General features: G+C 36.4%; 1 protein-coding gene across 1 annotated transcript in view; it reads left to right on the top strand.

Annotated features, from left to right (window-relative positions):
* The window catches only part of LOC150085143 (BCAS3 microtubule associated cell migration factor-like), a 345830-nt gene that overhangs the window by 163732 nt on the left and 167261 nt on the right, over positions 1 to 14837 (top strand). Inside the window, exons 10-11 of the mRNA XM_090373846.1 lie at positions 4158 to 4241; positions 8608 to 8775. Of these exons, the coding sequence (XP_090229972.1) occupies positions 4158 to 4241; positions 8608 to 8775 (252 nt within the window). The remainder of the gene's footprint in view (positions 1 to 4157; positions 4242 to 8607; positions 8776 to 14837) is intronic.

The raw sequence follows: 14837 nt of genomic DNA, 5'->3' as shown, positions 1-14837 counted from the left end.
AGTTTCTGGGGGGGGGGGGTACACAGATGAATATGTTTATTAACAAATAAAGTACAAATAAAATAAAATATAAGTACAAAAAACCAGTAGCTTTCGGATCGCGTGTCCCTTTATCAACTGATAAGTTAATATAAAATTTGAATACACTACAAGCAAAGTGTGGCACGTTAATCATGCGTCATTGTTGTAGCACGGACGTGTGCTGCCTTACGCCAGTGATCATCCATCAGTGATCTTCACCTTTGAAGACTCACTCTACAAGTACATGGCACTGCTATGGGTGCCCCTGTCAGTTCCGTAGTAGCTAACATCGCCATGGAAGATCTAGAGGAGCAGATACGCCAGAACCCACCTACACCTATTACAACGTGGTGTTGATACGTCGACGATATTTTTACCATAATACCACGTGGTTCTGAAACGGTACTACTAGAACACCTCAACTCCCTATCCAATTTCATCAAGTTTACCGTAGAATCAGAGGTGAACGGTTCGCTCCCGTTTCTGGACGTACTAGTGCATCGCGTGTTCCCACGTCTAGAGACCTCAGTATACCGCAAACCCATGTGGTGCGGTCAATTCACCAACTACGGGTCCGGCCACGCTCCAAGCCATCTCAATAGCACTACCCGCACCCTATTCTCCAGGGCCTGGAGCCATTCCAGCACCGACACAATTAGACGTAACGAGATCTCCCGTGTGAAGGTGGACCTAACCAGATGCGGTTATCCATCCCATGTACTAACCAGATGCGGTTATCCATCCCATGTACTAACCAGATGCGGTTATCCATCCCATGTACTAAACAGATGCTTGTTACAGGCAGAAGAACTTACATTCAACCCAAGACCTCCGAAGCAAGTCGGCATATCGTCCGCCTACATTCCGTACTATCCAGGAGTGTCAGGACGTATCTCGAAGATCCTTAGAAGTTACAACATCAAATGTGTACAATTACCCGGTAGGAACCTACGTTCACTTGTCTCCAGTGTGAAGACCCCTGTCACACCTGTCTTACGCAGCAATGTAGTGTACCGTATTACCTGTAAGGCCTGTAACAGTTGCTACGTAGGTGAGACATCGAGACGTCTCCAGGATCGCCTCACGGAACATGACAGAGCAATCCGGCTTGCCGAAACTGACCAGTCCGTGCTCGCAGAACATTTTTGGGCTACCAACCACGATCTTGACCCCAAGCGCGACTTTGAGATAGTGGACCACGCGCGACACTTTCGCCACCGCCTATGGCTAGAATCACTAAACATAATAAACAACCCTAAGGCATTAAATCGCCAGAAAGGCATGCGTCTGCATCCCATCCTAGAGACAACCGTTTTATTGATGGATGATCACTGGCGTAAGGCAGCACACGTCCGTGCTACAACAATGACGCATGATTAACGTGCCACACTTTGCTTGTAGTGTATTCAAATTTTATATTAACTTATCAGTTGATAAAGGGACACGCGTTCCGAAAGCTACTGGTTTTTTGTACTTATATTTTATTTTATTTGTACTTTATTTGTTAATAAATATCTGGGTATAACTGTATATATCTGTATTTAAAAATTATTACTTATTTAAAAAAAAAATTAAAAAGTTCTTGTTTATACTATGGCACAACCATTAGGTCAGAAGAGCTTACATTAATTATTTTTTGATTATGAATATAATTGTTAACCGTATTTAGCAGTCATCTGGTGGCTTGAGCCATGGACTAATCGAAGCGCATGATGTGCTTCCGCACTCTTTAACTTGACCACTCAGCATCATAGGCACACATTTACTTGATTATAAACTAATACTAGAAGTAGAGTAAGTAAATTTTATAGTTTGCAGTATTGATTAAATCATCAAATGCTGACATTATAGATATAAGAGAAACATGGTTTCATATTTGATATGGAGGATATAGAATTAGAATATGGTATTTATAATATATACAGAAAGAACAGACAAGGCAGGTGGAGTGATGCTTTTGATTAAAGAAGCATATAAAATATAAAACAGTACAACCAGTAGAGAGAGATTGCCAGTATAATATTGAATCAGTCTTGTGTGACATAAACACTGGGAAGACAAAAATGAGAGTTGGAGTCAGTTACAGGACAAATGATTTTGATAAGTATAATGAATAACTATACAACTATATATAGAGAATTGGCCAGCAAATCAATTGTCTTTTGTGGGCATTTTAACTTTCAAGATTTCGATTGGAAATTGTGGCTTGGCAGTTCATATAATCGTCATCATCATCAGCCATTTTCAATCCACTGCAGGATGAAGGCCTCTCCAGCAACTTTTCAGTTCCTTGTTTTGTGCAATGGCCATCCATTTACTACCCACAAACTCATGAATTTCATCTATCCATCTCCGCCGTTGTCTTGCAGGTTTTCTTCTAGCTCCTTTGAGTACCATTCTATTATTATTATTATTAATATCCATATGATGCAAGGAAGCCTGAGGCTTATGCTGCACCAGGAAAAAAAAAAAAAAAAAAAAAAGTTCCCGAGTAACCCTGAAAGTGAGAGAGAGAGTCAAAAGTAGAAGGGAATCACCAAGAAAGAGAAGAATGATGATATCCAGCTCAGGACCCTGGGTGTGCCAAGCCCATACTCACCAGATGTGAGCCCCCGGGGTTAATTCTGTTATTTTCTTAGTTTGTCTGTCATCATGTCTTCAAGCTGTGTGTCCTGCCCAAGACCATTTTAGTTGTTTTGATAAGAATGTCCTTTACTTGAGTTTGCTGTTTAATCCACGTGTTTCTCTTCTTATCTAACAGTCTGATTCCCAATATAATTCGTTCCATTCTTCGCTGTGTAGTTCTCAGCCTCTCTTTCATTCTTTTGGTGAGTGCTCAAGTTTCACTTCCATAAGTCATGGTGGGGAGTATACATTGGTTCATTATTTTACGTTTCAGACAAAATGGGATATTGTTCCTCAATGTGTGACTATATTTCCTGAATGCTATCCATCCAAAATTTATTCTTCTCTTGACTTCCAGCCATTTATCATTATTACAGCTAATAACTTGTCCCAGATAAGTATATGACGCCACCTTTTCAATTACTGCTCCTTCAATCATTATTTCCCTTTCTGTGGCATACTTGTTCATCATTACTTTTGTTTTAGCCATATTCATCTTTAGTCCAAAATCCTTACTAACTGTGCATAACTGATTAAGATTTTCCTCTAATTCTTTGGGATTGTGGCTTTTGACCACAATGTCATCTGCAAATCGTAAATGGTTTAGGTACTCTCCGTTCACATTGACTCCTTTCTGCGACCAGCCTAATCTTCTGAAAGCTTCCTCAAGGGCAGCAGTAAACAGCTTCGGAGATATTGTGTCTCCTTGTCGAACTCCTTTCTCGATTTTAAATTTCCTACTGTCTTTATCTCGTCTAATAAAGGAGGTAGCTCTCTGCATTACTTTCCTTCCAAACAGCTGGTCACTCTGTACAAATCGCAAGTCCGCCCTACCGTGGAATATTGTTCTCAGAGATGGGGTAGTGCCCCCGAAACCTCTCTCACACTTCTAGATTCCATTCAGAAGAGGGCAGTTAGGTTAATTAATGAATCCTCTCTAACAGAGTCCCTCCACTCTCTGTCTCATAGACGTACTGTTTCTGCTTCATGCCTCTTCTACAGATACTTCCATGGGCACTGTTCTTCTGAATTGGCTTCTGTAATTCCCACTCTCTCTTTCAAAACAGTCCGAACACGTGCAGCCACCAGCCAACATCCATTTACTGTCCAACTTCAAACTCACAGAACCAACTTTTCATCTTCCTTGTTTATTCATTCAACTGCCATTTCCTGGTACAACCTTCCTTCATACATGTTTCCTGAAAATTACAGTCTATAGAAGTTCAAGTCCAATGTCAACAAATATCTTGTTTCATCTTCTGAACCTCCAACCCAAGCACAGTACTAAGTACTATAGGTTCCCGTACCTCTCGTGTTTGAGGTTTACATAAAAAAAAAAGAAATAAAATAAATAAATTATTGCAGTTCTTTTATTTTTCTGATAATTTAAGAAATTGCAATAATTTGTTTAGCTAATGTGCAATGTTTTTTACATGTTGGTACTCGTTTTTTTATTATAACTTGTTCATATTGATTTTAATTTTTAAGACTATACTTTGTGATTATTTCAGTTAGTTTCTCTTCATCAAACTTGTGGGGGCATGGCCGGTGATGGAGTTCAATCATATGCTGCAACAGTACTTCATGCTGCAAAGGTATGTTTCCCTTCATTTTGATTATTGATATGAAGTTTATATAATTTTATGGTTTAGCTGTCATCCAAGTAATATTAAATATTCAGTTTTTTTTTAATTTTGCAGTTTTCAGATTGGTTTCCTTCTCCTGAAAATAAAAAGTCAGTTTTTAGATTTTGTGGATTCTGACAGTTATCACTGTAAGCATATATACACAAAAACAAAATATAAACAAAATATACACAAAAACAAAATATAAACAAAATATACACAAAAACAAAATATAAACAAAATATACACAAAAACAAAATATAAACAAAATATACACAAAAACAAAATATAAACAATACAGAAAATGCTTTTCTATCCAGATGTAAATTGTTGTAAACCACATATATGATGTAGTAACAAGGGACCTGGATGCAGAAAATAATTTTAACATCATATACTTAGATTTCCACAAAAATTATTTGTCACTGTTCCACATAAAAGACTGCTATAAAAATTACAGTAGTATGACATCAGGGGAACATTACTGCTATGGATAAAAGGATGGTTCAGTGGAAGAAGACAGACTGCTCTTTTTGGACTATTGTTATTATTGGGGTTCCTCGGATTCAATACTGGGCCCATTATTGGTTTCAATATTTATTAATGATATTGATGAAGGTATATTAGGCTTAATCTCTAAGTTTGCAGATGAAATGGTTGGTTAATGACAATAATCATGTATACTACTGCAGATTGATTTTAATTTTTAAGAATATACACGAGCTAGAGAAATTAGGCAGAGGGGTTGAGAAGTGGCAGTTGAAATTTAACATTGATAAATGCAAGGTACGGCATATGGGTAGCAGTAATCCTAGAATAACATCCCAACTATATATGTTATCATACTCAGGGGGTAGTGGAGAATGAAAAAGATATTGTGCAGTCAGACATAAAGTTCTCTAAAAGCAGTGCACATGGGCTGCTAGAACAGCTCATGGGGTTTTTTGTCAGTGATATACAGGAATTTTGCCAGCAGGGACAATGGAGATGATTTTACCATTGTATAATGCTGTGGGAAAATTGAGCAGCTCTTTGAGTATTAGCATTAGCATTAGTAGAGGCATTTGATGCAAGAAAGCAAGCTTATGCAGCATCAGCCAAAAAAAAAAAAAAAAAAAAAAAACCACTTCCACTTCACCCCTCTGGTCGTTCAAAATATCTGTCCAGCTGAGCCTTAAACTTATTTAGGCTATCAACTTCCATGACAAGGAATGGAAGTCTGTTCCACCAACCAACCACCCGCTGGCTAAAGACAAATTTCCGCACGTCTATCCTACATCTGTCTTTCCTCAATTTGAATTTATGCCCTCTCAGGTGATTATTCTGAGCTAGAGGAAGAATCCCATCAGCATTGAGCATGCTCAAACCATTCAAGGCTTTATACACCTCTATCAGATCACCTCGCTGGTGCCTAGTCTCCAGACACTGTAATTTGCAAAACTTAAGCCTTTCTTCATGAGAGCACCGCTTTGTTCCATTCACTAATCTTGTTGCCCTTCTCTGTACTCGTTCCAGCAGCTCTACATCCTTCTTGAAATGAGGCCTCCAGACCTGTATACAGTACTCTAGGTGTGGCCTGACCATTGCCTTATACAAGGGAATAATCACCTCCTTATTCCTGCTAGAAAAATTCCTATATATCATTGACAATACACCATGAGCTACTCTTGCCGCCCGTCTGCACTGCTCAGAGAACTTCATATTTGCCTGCACAACCACCCCAGGTCCCTTTCATTCTCTACCACTGTCAGTGTAGTACCACAGAGTTGATACGTTGCTCTGGGGTTTCTGTTTCCCGTGTGTAGTACTTTACATTTGTCAATGTTAAACTTCATTTGCCACCTCTCAGCCCATCAGCTTAACCTTTCCAGATCCTGTTGCAGCAGCATAGTGTCAGTAGTGTCCTTGACAACGCTGCCTACCTTTGTATCGTCTGCAAACTTCGACATTAAGCTTGATATACCCTCATCAATATCATTTATGAATACAGAAAACAATAATGGACCCAACACTGAGCCCTGAGGGACTCCACTAATAACATTAGTCCACGACGAGCAGTGTCCATTGATTACCACTCTCTGTCTTCTCCCCCTCAGCCACCCCTTTATCCACAGCAGCAATTTGCCTCCAATGCCACACTGCTCCAATTTGTGCAGCAGTCTTCCATGTGCAACAGTATCAGAAGCCTTTCTAAGATCCAAGTATATAATATCAAAGTTATTCCCTGCATCCAGTTCCTTTGTGACTGCATCATAGTATCCAATCAAATTGGTCAGACAAGACTTCCCCTTAACAAAACCATGCTGTGTCCGAGCTATAGCTGAAGTCTTGTCTAAATGATCCTGCAGTGCTTCTTTAACTAGTGCCTTCATTAATTTTCCTGGAACAGAAGTTAAACTCACAGGTCTATAATTACTTGTGTCAGCCTTTGATCCTCCTTTGTGAATTGGGGTGACATTTGCACATCTCCAGTCTGTGGGTACCTCCCTTGAGTCCAAGGAAGCTCTCATAATTATGGCTAAGGGTTTGCTTACTTCCTTTGCTGCCTCCTTTAATATAACTGGATAGATCCCATCCACCCCTGGTGCCTTTCTTGTGTTTATCTTCAACAATTTCTCCTCCACTTTACTCTCAGTTATTGCAAGATTCTCTAGCTTACTGCTAGAGTTGAATACACCTCTGGCTCTCCCCTCACTAAATAACTCCTCATGTGTGAATGTCGATGCAAAATATTCATTTAGTTTGTTAGTTACCTGAGCAGGTTCATCAACAGTTGACCCATCGATATCAAGTGGACCAATCTGATTCATCCCCTTCCTTCTAGAGTTTACATAAGTAAAGAACTCTTTGCTGTTTTTCTTTGCATCCCTTGCCAAAGATTTCTCGTAATCTGCCTTCGCCTGCCTAACCGCCTTTGTAACTTGGTTACAGATCAACTTGTATCTATCATAGGCTTCTGTGTCATGTGTTAATTTGTATGTATCCCATGCATGTTTCTTCTCTGCTATATGCCTCATCAGTTCATCTGACATCCATTTAGGCCTAAACCTTGAACAATATTTCTCAGTTGGTATGTATAGCCTAGTAGCTTCCAAGATAAGTTCTTTGAATGCTTCCCATTTTGCATTTGCTGTTGGTAACATCATCAGTTGGTCCCACTGTATAGAATTTAAACACTGTCTCAGTCCATCGTAGTCGCCTTTACGAAAGCAATAACCCTTCCCTTTACACCTAATGGTAGTTACCTCTTTGAGTAAATCCCACTTCAGCACACTGCGATCACTGCCACCTAGTGGTTGATTTATCTGCAGATTCTTAATGCATGAAGAATCACTGCTGATAATCAAATCAAGAGTATTCTTCCCTCTAGTTGCCTCCTGAACATGCTGACGTAGAAAACAATCATCCAATAAATCCACAAAAGCCTTGCTAGTGTGTGTAAGTGATCAACCCCCAAATTCCAGTCAATATCTGGGAAATTAAAATCTCCCATTATAAGACTCTCTGATTTACTGGCCCACTCTATTTCCCTGTACAGTATCTTATTATACTCATCAGAGTCATTAGGCCTATAGCACACTCCTACTCTCAATTTTGATCTCCCAATGCTTATGTCACACCAAACTGGCTCGACACTGCACTGTCCAGCGATGTCCACTGGCTTCACTTCCTTGGATTTTATGTATTTCTTAACTAATAGCATAACCCCTCCTCCCTTCCTATCCAGTCTATCCTTTCTGTAGACCTTGTACTCCCCAAATTCCAGTTATGTATTCCTTATATCTGTGTGACACCACGTCTCTGATATCCCAACAATATCTGCCTTGAGTACTATATATGTTTTCGATGCTTCGTTTTAGGAGGAATGTGTGTTTATTGGAATGGGTGGAGATGATGAGTATTTTATTATTATTATTTTTTTTTTTTCATATATATATATTTGGCTGATGCTGCATAATCTTGCTTCCTTGTATCATTTCCATTATTAATACTAAATTCTTCAAAGCAGATAGCAACTCACAACTGGGTCTATCTGCCTTTTCTATTACTGAATATCCCATTGGTGTTCACCCTGGTGTGGATGTGTTGTTATGTAATGCCTTCATTAAGGTGTTTCAACACTTTAAGCTAATTCTGCATGATGAAATAAATCTTTAATTTTAATATTATACTAACCTTTGACAAGATCCTAAAATTTTTTTTATCAGTTTAGTAATAAAATAATTAAATTAATATATTGTAATTATTGACAATTTGTTTCATTATGTCCTTCACCAAATAGCATTCTTTAAAATTAAGTTAATATTGTTTTTTTATTTTCGTGTTTCTTTTTTAGACTATTACAAAAGGCTTAACAATGTTTGGAGAAACTGTTGCCAGTAGTTTAACTGGACACAAAGTTCATCAGGTAGGGGGTTCAGCCAAGAAAGAAATAAAGACAATAGAGCGTTTACAGCCTGGTATTGTTACAATAATGGATGTTCAAATGTCTTTGAATGGAGAAGTAAGCATCATTCTTTTCTTGTAAAAATAATGAAAGGTAAATTATTTAAACTTATTTATGTCTAGCCCACTGATATACAGAAAGCCTTGTTAATTTGAAATTCAGTATACTATCAAAAGATACCAGCTCCAAATAGATTGGATTCAAATTACTCAGTTAAAGGTTATTTTTGTGGGTGGAAGACAAACAGTGACTTCAAAATGGGTTTCACTTGTGTAAATTCACTTGTCTTTATTTCTATAGAATGTAATACTGTACAGAATAAAAATTAACTCATTGTGACTAACATTTCACTGTGTAAAATATTTAATATGATTTGCCAAATCCAGGCAACATCTTTACAATGCTGCTCTGAAGCATTGTAATCAGTTCTTTTAAGCACTGAATTAAATTACTAAAGGATAGAATATTTCCACCTTACTACATCCATATTAATGCTGTAGTTAGTAGTGACAATACCTTTCACTTGTATTCGATAATATTCTGTAGTATAATTAGCTCTATTACAAGCAGGACTGCATTCCTGAAGTGAATTTTTTTATGGAATTTGAAAATTTGTAAAAATTGAAAAATGATGTAGATAAATGCTTTTAAATAATTTTTTCCTGTCTTGATGTTGTCGTGAACATTGGAGCAGGATTGTCAAAAGTAAAATTGAAATTACTTTTAAAGAAATCTATTTTTTTTAATTAGACAAAAAAAAAACATAAAAAATGCTAAAATATCATTAATAATAAGAGCTCATCATTACTTAGACTTTTTTTTTTTTTTTTTTTGCTGTTATCTTACATGTTTATATATGTATTATCGAATGAATAAAACATACATAAACATCTATCTATATATTTAATATGGAAGACATTTTCTTTCTACAGTCAGTGTGAATGATAGGCTTAACCAATTGGGCTGGAACTGGTCTCAAATTGAAGTTGTTTCTTCCTAGGTGTGCACAAAGTGGTTAAAATCTAAAAATTCTGAATAATTTTATTTTACAGAATGGGCCAGTTTTGTAGTACAAATGAGAATAGTTCAACGTTCACTTCATAGATTGACCACAGGAAGATGTTACCTGTTAGACAAACAGTTGTCTAAGTTGATAAGGCATTGGTTTTCTGATTAACAATTTGCACATTCACAAAATCGTATCTTTTGTTCAAAAAAAAAAAAAAATATATATATATATATATATATATATATATTTATATGTATATATAATAATAATAATAATAAAACTCTGCCACCAATTGCAAAATAGCCTACCTTAAAACAAAGAACTAATTGTTAGAATTCGATTGCACTGCTTGCTCACTATATGTCCATATGTTGTGCACACGAGCTCATACACTCATTACCATTTGTTATGTTTGATATAACACTTGTGTAAATTCACTTGTCTTTATTTCTATAGAATGTAATACTGTACAGAATAAAAATTAACTCATTGTGACTAACATTTCACTTCTAAAACATTCAGAAGTCATCATCTTATTGTTATCATTATTAACTTTGAGTTTATTTGTTTTTTGTGTTTTAAGGTGAGTAATAATTTAAAGATTTAGAATTATATCATGGTCAGGATGATGTGTCTGCTGCCATGCTACTATGATTGGTCGTGTTGAACATACCTTACGGCGAAGAAGATACAGGCCTCTTCGTGTTTCTATAAATGTATTCAGAATCGGTCTGAAATGGTGAAATCAAAGAAAATTTATAAGTTTCCCCAGATACAAGAAATGACAAAGGATTTGCTGCATACTGTCTTACCTGCTTTATGGTGTATGGATTCTACACGTACTGGCTTACTTGCTTACCACAAAACACATACAGATCAACCATCACTAATCCAGCTGCGTTGGGACCTGTGAGTTGCCGGATCACCAGTGGTTATTTTAGCACATACATTTTACCCAACAGCTAACCACCTCCTTCTACCTTTAACACGTTGACTGCCAAGCTAGTTTAAGAAAAAAATTCCCCAGGGGCCAAAAAATATTTAGGAAATAGTTTAATTAGTAATTCTAAAATAAATATTATAATGTCAGTGTGGTAGTTTTTTCGCTTAAAATATTAAAAAAAAAAAAAAAGTATTTTTTTATGTCACATATATGTGGCTAACGTGACCACATATGTTGGTTACTTTATTTCTTGAGAAGCCATGTCGCCCACATACATGTGACACTATTACGGCATACATACAAAGGTCGTTTGTGATTAGTTTATTGCATGCATGGCAAGCGCTGCAGTAAAACTAATTACGATAAAATAAACTCTCAATTTTGTCAGTATTGTTAGAGATTTTGTAAAAACAAGTTCGTTAGCACGCTGTATTATCCATCATATTGTGTTGTGTTTTTCCGCAAGTTTGTATAAGTGTGTTGTAAAAAAAAAAAAAAAAAAAAATCGAAAAAGGAATGGCTAAAAGAAAATTACTAAGATAGAAGGAACTGAGAGAAATTGCTGGAATTTACAATTAAGCAGAGTTAAACTTTTCACAGACACACTGCTGTCGAGTTTTTTCAGAAGTTCAACTTTATCTGTTATGGACAATGTACGGTGTTTGTGCTTTACACCACGAAAGCCACTTCCTTTATGCATTGGAACCATGGCTGGGGCTAAATATGAGCAGATTATAATAATAAATGCAGAAAAACAAGTGGGAATGGCTTTCCAGTGTTTACGAGTTCGCACCAACAGCTGATGCTGCAACCAACACCACCAAAACAGTAGCGGCAGGTCAGTGTGCTGACCTGGGATTTTTGAAATTACGTTCGCGGAAATTATGTCCAAATTAGCGGTGGAACCGGATTAGTGTTGGTTGACCTGCACTACATTTCTTTAGAACAGCTAGAGAAAACTTTAAATTCACATACTAATGAGGGAACAAAATTTAAAAGAGAAATTCAGGTATGCATTAGTTTCAGGTCTGTGGTTGAGAATTTTTTAGAGAACAGTAAAGATCCGGACTACCAGGCTACAGTTGAAAATATGTTGGCAAACTTAAAGAAGTTGGGCCGCAACATGATTATCATGGTACATTTTTACACTTTCACATTTGGACATGTAAGTGAAGAACAAGGTGAGAGGTTTTGGATTTTCTTTTCTGTTGGTGCGTAATGTTCCACATACATAAGTTTTTCGAGCAGATAACAATTTCATCAGAGCAACAGAATTATAAAAATTGTCAATATATAATACATATCCCTTGTCTAAGAAGTCCTCAAGCAAGTATAGCACAACTTCAGCAGTATGACCTATGTTTTGTTCAGTTTCTGATTTACCGGAGTAAATTTTTATTTTCAGAAAAAGGCCGTTGGACCCGTACAGTTCGTAAAGTTTGATTCCGTATTTGTGCTTTTTATTTTTTATGTACTGGTGGAAATTCGGTCTCCCATGTCATAACATCATCGACTTGTCAATACAGATGTTTTTATTTGGTATGTAATTATTGTGCATAACATTATTGAAATGATTCAAAATCGGTCTTACCTCAGCAGATTGTAATGAATGATCTGCGAAGTGAAAATATCATAATATCAACTGGAATCTATTTCTACTCATAAATGATCGCCAAAACAAAATATTGTAGAATGCACTTGTACTCCAGTAATGCTCTATTGAAGGAAAATACCAATTTTTGTAACTAAGTTCTGTTGTGTCCATTTTCAAACCAATGTTCTCTTCAAAAATAAATTGCAGAGGATCTTGTGCTATTTCATTCCACAAATTATTGTCATTATTTGACGTGCTCGTCTGCGGAGAATTAGGATTATTTTCAGGTTGGGAGCTGGTTTCATCCTTGCTAATTCCCACTTGAATCGTTAGAAAGTTCATAATCGTCACTGTCAGAACCAGAACCGTACAGCTCGTCAAAAATCTCTTCAAATTCTGATTCATTCATATTAGCATAGTGCTCAAGCTCTTCTTCAGTCAGTGGTCTCTTCTTATCCATGTTTTAGGTTCTTGTTTTTTTTTTTTTTTTTTGTAAAAAAAAATCATGTGTACTAAATACAAATATTACTAAATCACAAATTTCTAAATACAACATACACAGCACAGTCTATCACTTCTACAGATTTGCTCACAGCGCTGCCTCATGTATGGCTAATTCTGCAGGTAACAATATGTCTGAGGTAATTGAGATAAATCATAGTTGGCTGCCACAAGGAATTTTCTATTACACATGCCATCTACAAGATAATTCAAGAAGCTTTTTTTTTTACAACAATGAGCTTTTTTTTACCAGTTTTGATGAAATTTATTATAATTTGGGTTTTGAATAATTTAACATGCCTTACTCAGATTGGCATCGGAGACCCGTTTACCAAATAAGCCATAGCAGTTAACCGGTTAACAAAGTTACTCGTGAGCTGGATGTAGGGAACAATTTCAACATAGTTTATTTGGATTTTTGCAAGGCCTTTAACTGAGTCCCTCATGAGAGGTTACTGGAAAGAAGGAACATGTTGGGATTACTGGAAAGATTTTAAGATGGATTGCAGGGCAGAAGGTTGTGATTAATGGATATTCTTCAGATTGGTGTAATGTCAGGTGTGGTGGTCCCTAAAGGATAGGTTCTTGGACCATTGTTGTTTCTCATTTTCATAAATGACATCAACAAAGGGATAGAAGGCATGATGTCAAAATTTGCAGATGATGTAAAGATTAGCAGAGTCATTAATGATCAGTGCCAAGCAGCACTTCTTCAGGATGACTTGAACAGGCTTCAAAGATGGTCAGAGAAGTGGCAGCTGTGTTTTTATGCTGCTAAATGCAAAGTCTTACACTTAGGGAATAGCAACCTGCAAATAAATTATACACTTGTTGGAGTTGAATTAAAAACAATTGAGGAGGAAAGGGATCTGGCAGGTACAATATGAGCAGATATGAAGTTTTCTGAACAGTGTGAACAGGCAGCCAGGAAAGCCAGTGGTGTCCTATCAATGATTTATTGAATGTTATCCTATAGAGATGTCATAATCCCACTGTATAAGGCAATTGTAAGACCACATTTAGAGTAGTGTGTTCAAGTATAGAGACCTCATCTGAAAAAAGATATTGAGCTTCTTGAAAGGATCCAAAGATGGACAACTTGCATGGTGAGTTTGGCAAAAGGGTGACTGTACGAGGAATGACTCTGATTATCTGGACTATAGAGCTTGGCAAACAGTCACCTTTGAGGGGGGACTAATTGCTAATTGAGGTTTATAAGGTTCGGAGAGGGGTTAGTAAAATAAATGGTTGAATTTTCACTGTTATAAAGAATTTCAGAACTTAGGGGCCATAAATTTAAATTATGGTTCAAGAGGTTTAGACCAGTTTATAAGAAGTTTTATTTTAGCCAGTGTGTCATTGATTACTACAAGTTGCCTCCACAGGTAGTTGAGGTCAATGAGAAATTCAAAGGTCAAAAGGATTACCCATGTGAGAAGGAAAGTGCCTGATTTGTATTTTCTTATCTAATTTTTTTTTTTTTTTTTTTTTTTTTGGCTGGTGCAGCAGAAGCCTGTGGTTTCCTTGCATTATATAACTAATACTAATGTAGCCAAATGGCAAATATGTTATCTGTATATCTCACCCAAATATTTGGTTTGAAAATGAAGCAGTAGACTACTGATTTGCTAATACAACTCTGTGTTAAATTTAAAGTAAGGATGTCATGCTGCAGTCTTCATCAGTTTCAATTTCACATCTATGAATAGTAGATTAATTATTAAATAGTTATTCATAGTTGATAGTTAAATTTGCACTGAGTGAAACATTTAAATTTATTTTTAAATATTCCTCTCAGTAATAATAAATTTAAATGTTTTAAAACATTTAAATTACTAAATTCATTATTGCTGGCAGATTCTCTCCAGTTTACAGTTTGTACTAGCACAGTGGCAGTAGCAAATTATTTTCTATCCTTGTCACAAGTGACGAGTACTCTAATTCCCTAATTAGAGTACTCGTCACTAATTCTCTGTAATTTTCTCTGATTCTCTTTTCTCTTATTTTATTTTAATTTTTTGTTCATACAACTAATGTGTTACTTCCTTAAAATACACTAAATTAAAAAATGT

Source organism: Mastigoproctus giganteus, chromosome 5, assembly GCF_048544385.1.
Source record: "Mastigoproctus giganteus isolate SK-2022 chromosome 5, ASM4854438v1, whole genome shotgun sequence".
Lineage (NCBI taxonomy): Eukaryota > Metazoa > Arthropoda > Arachnida > Uropygi > Thelyphonidae > Mastigoproctus > Mastigoproctus giganteus.
Note: the sequence above shows the minus strand (reverse complement) of the source record. Positions and strands in the feature narration are given on the sequence as shown.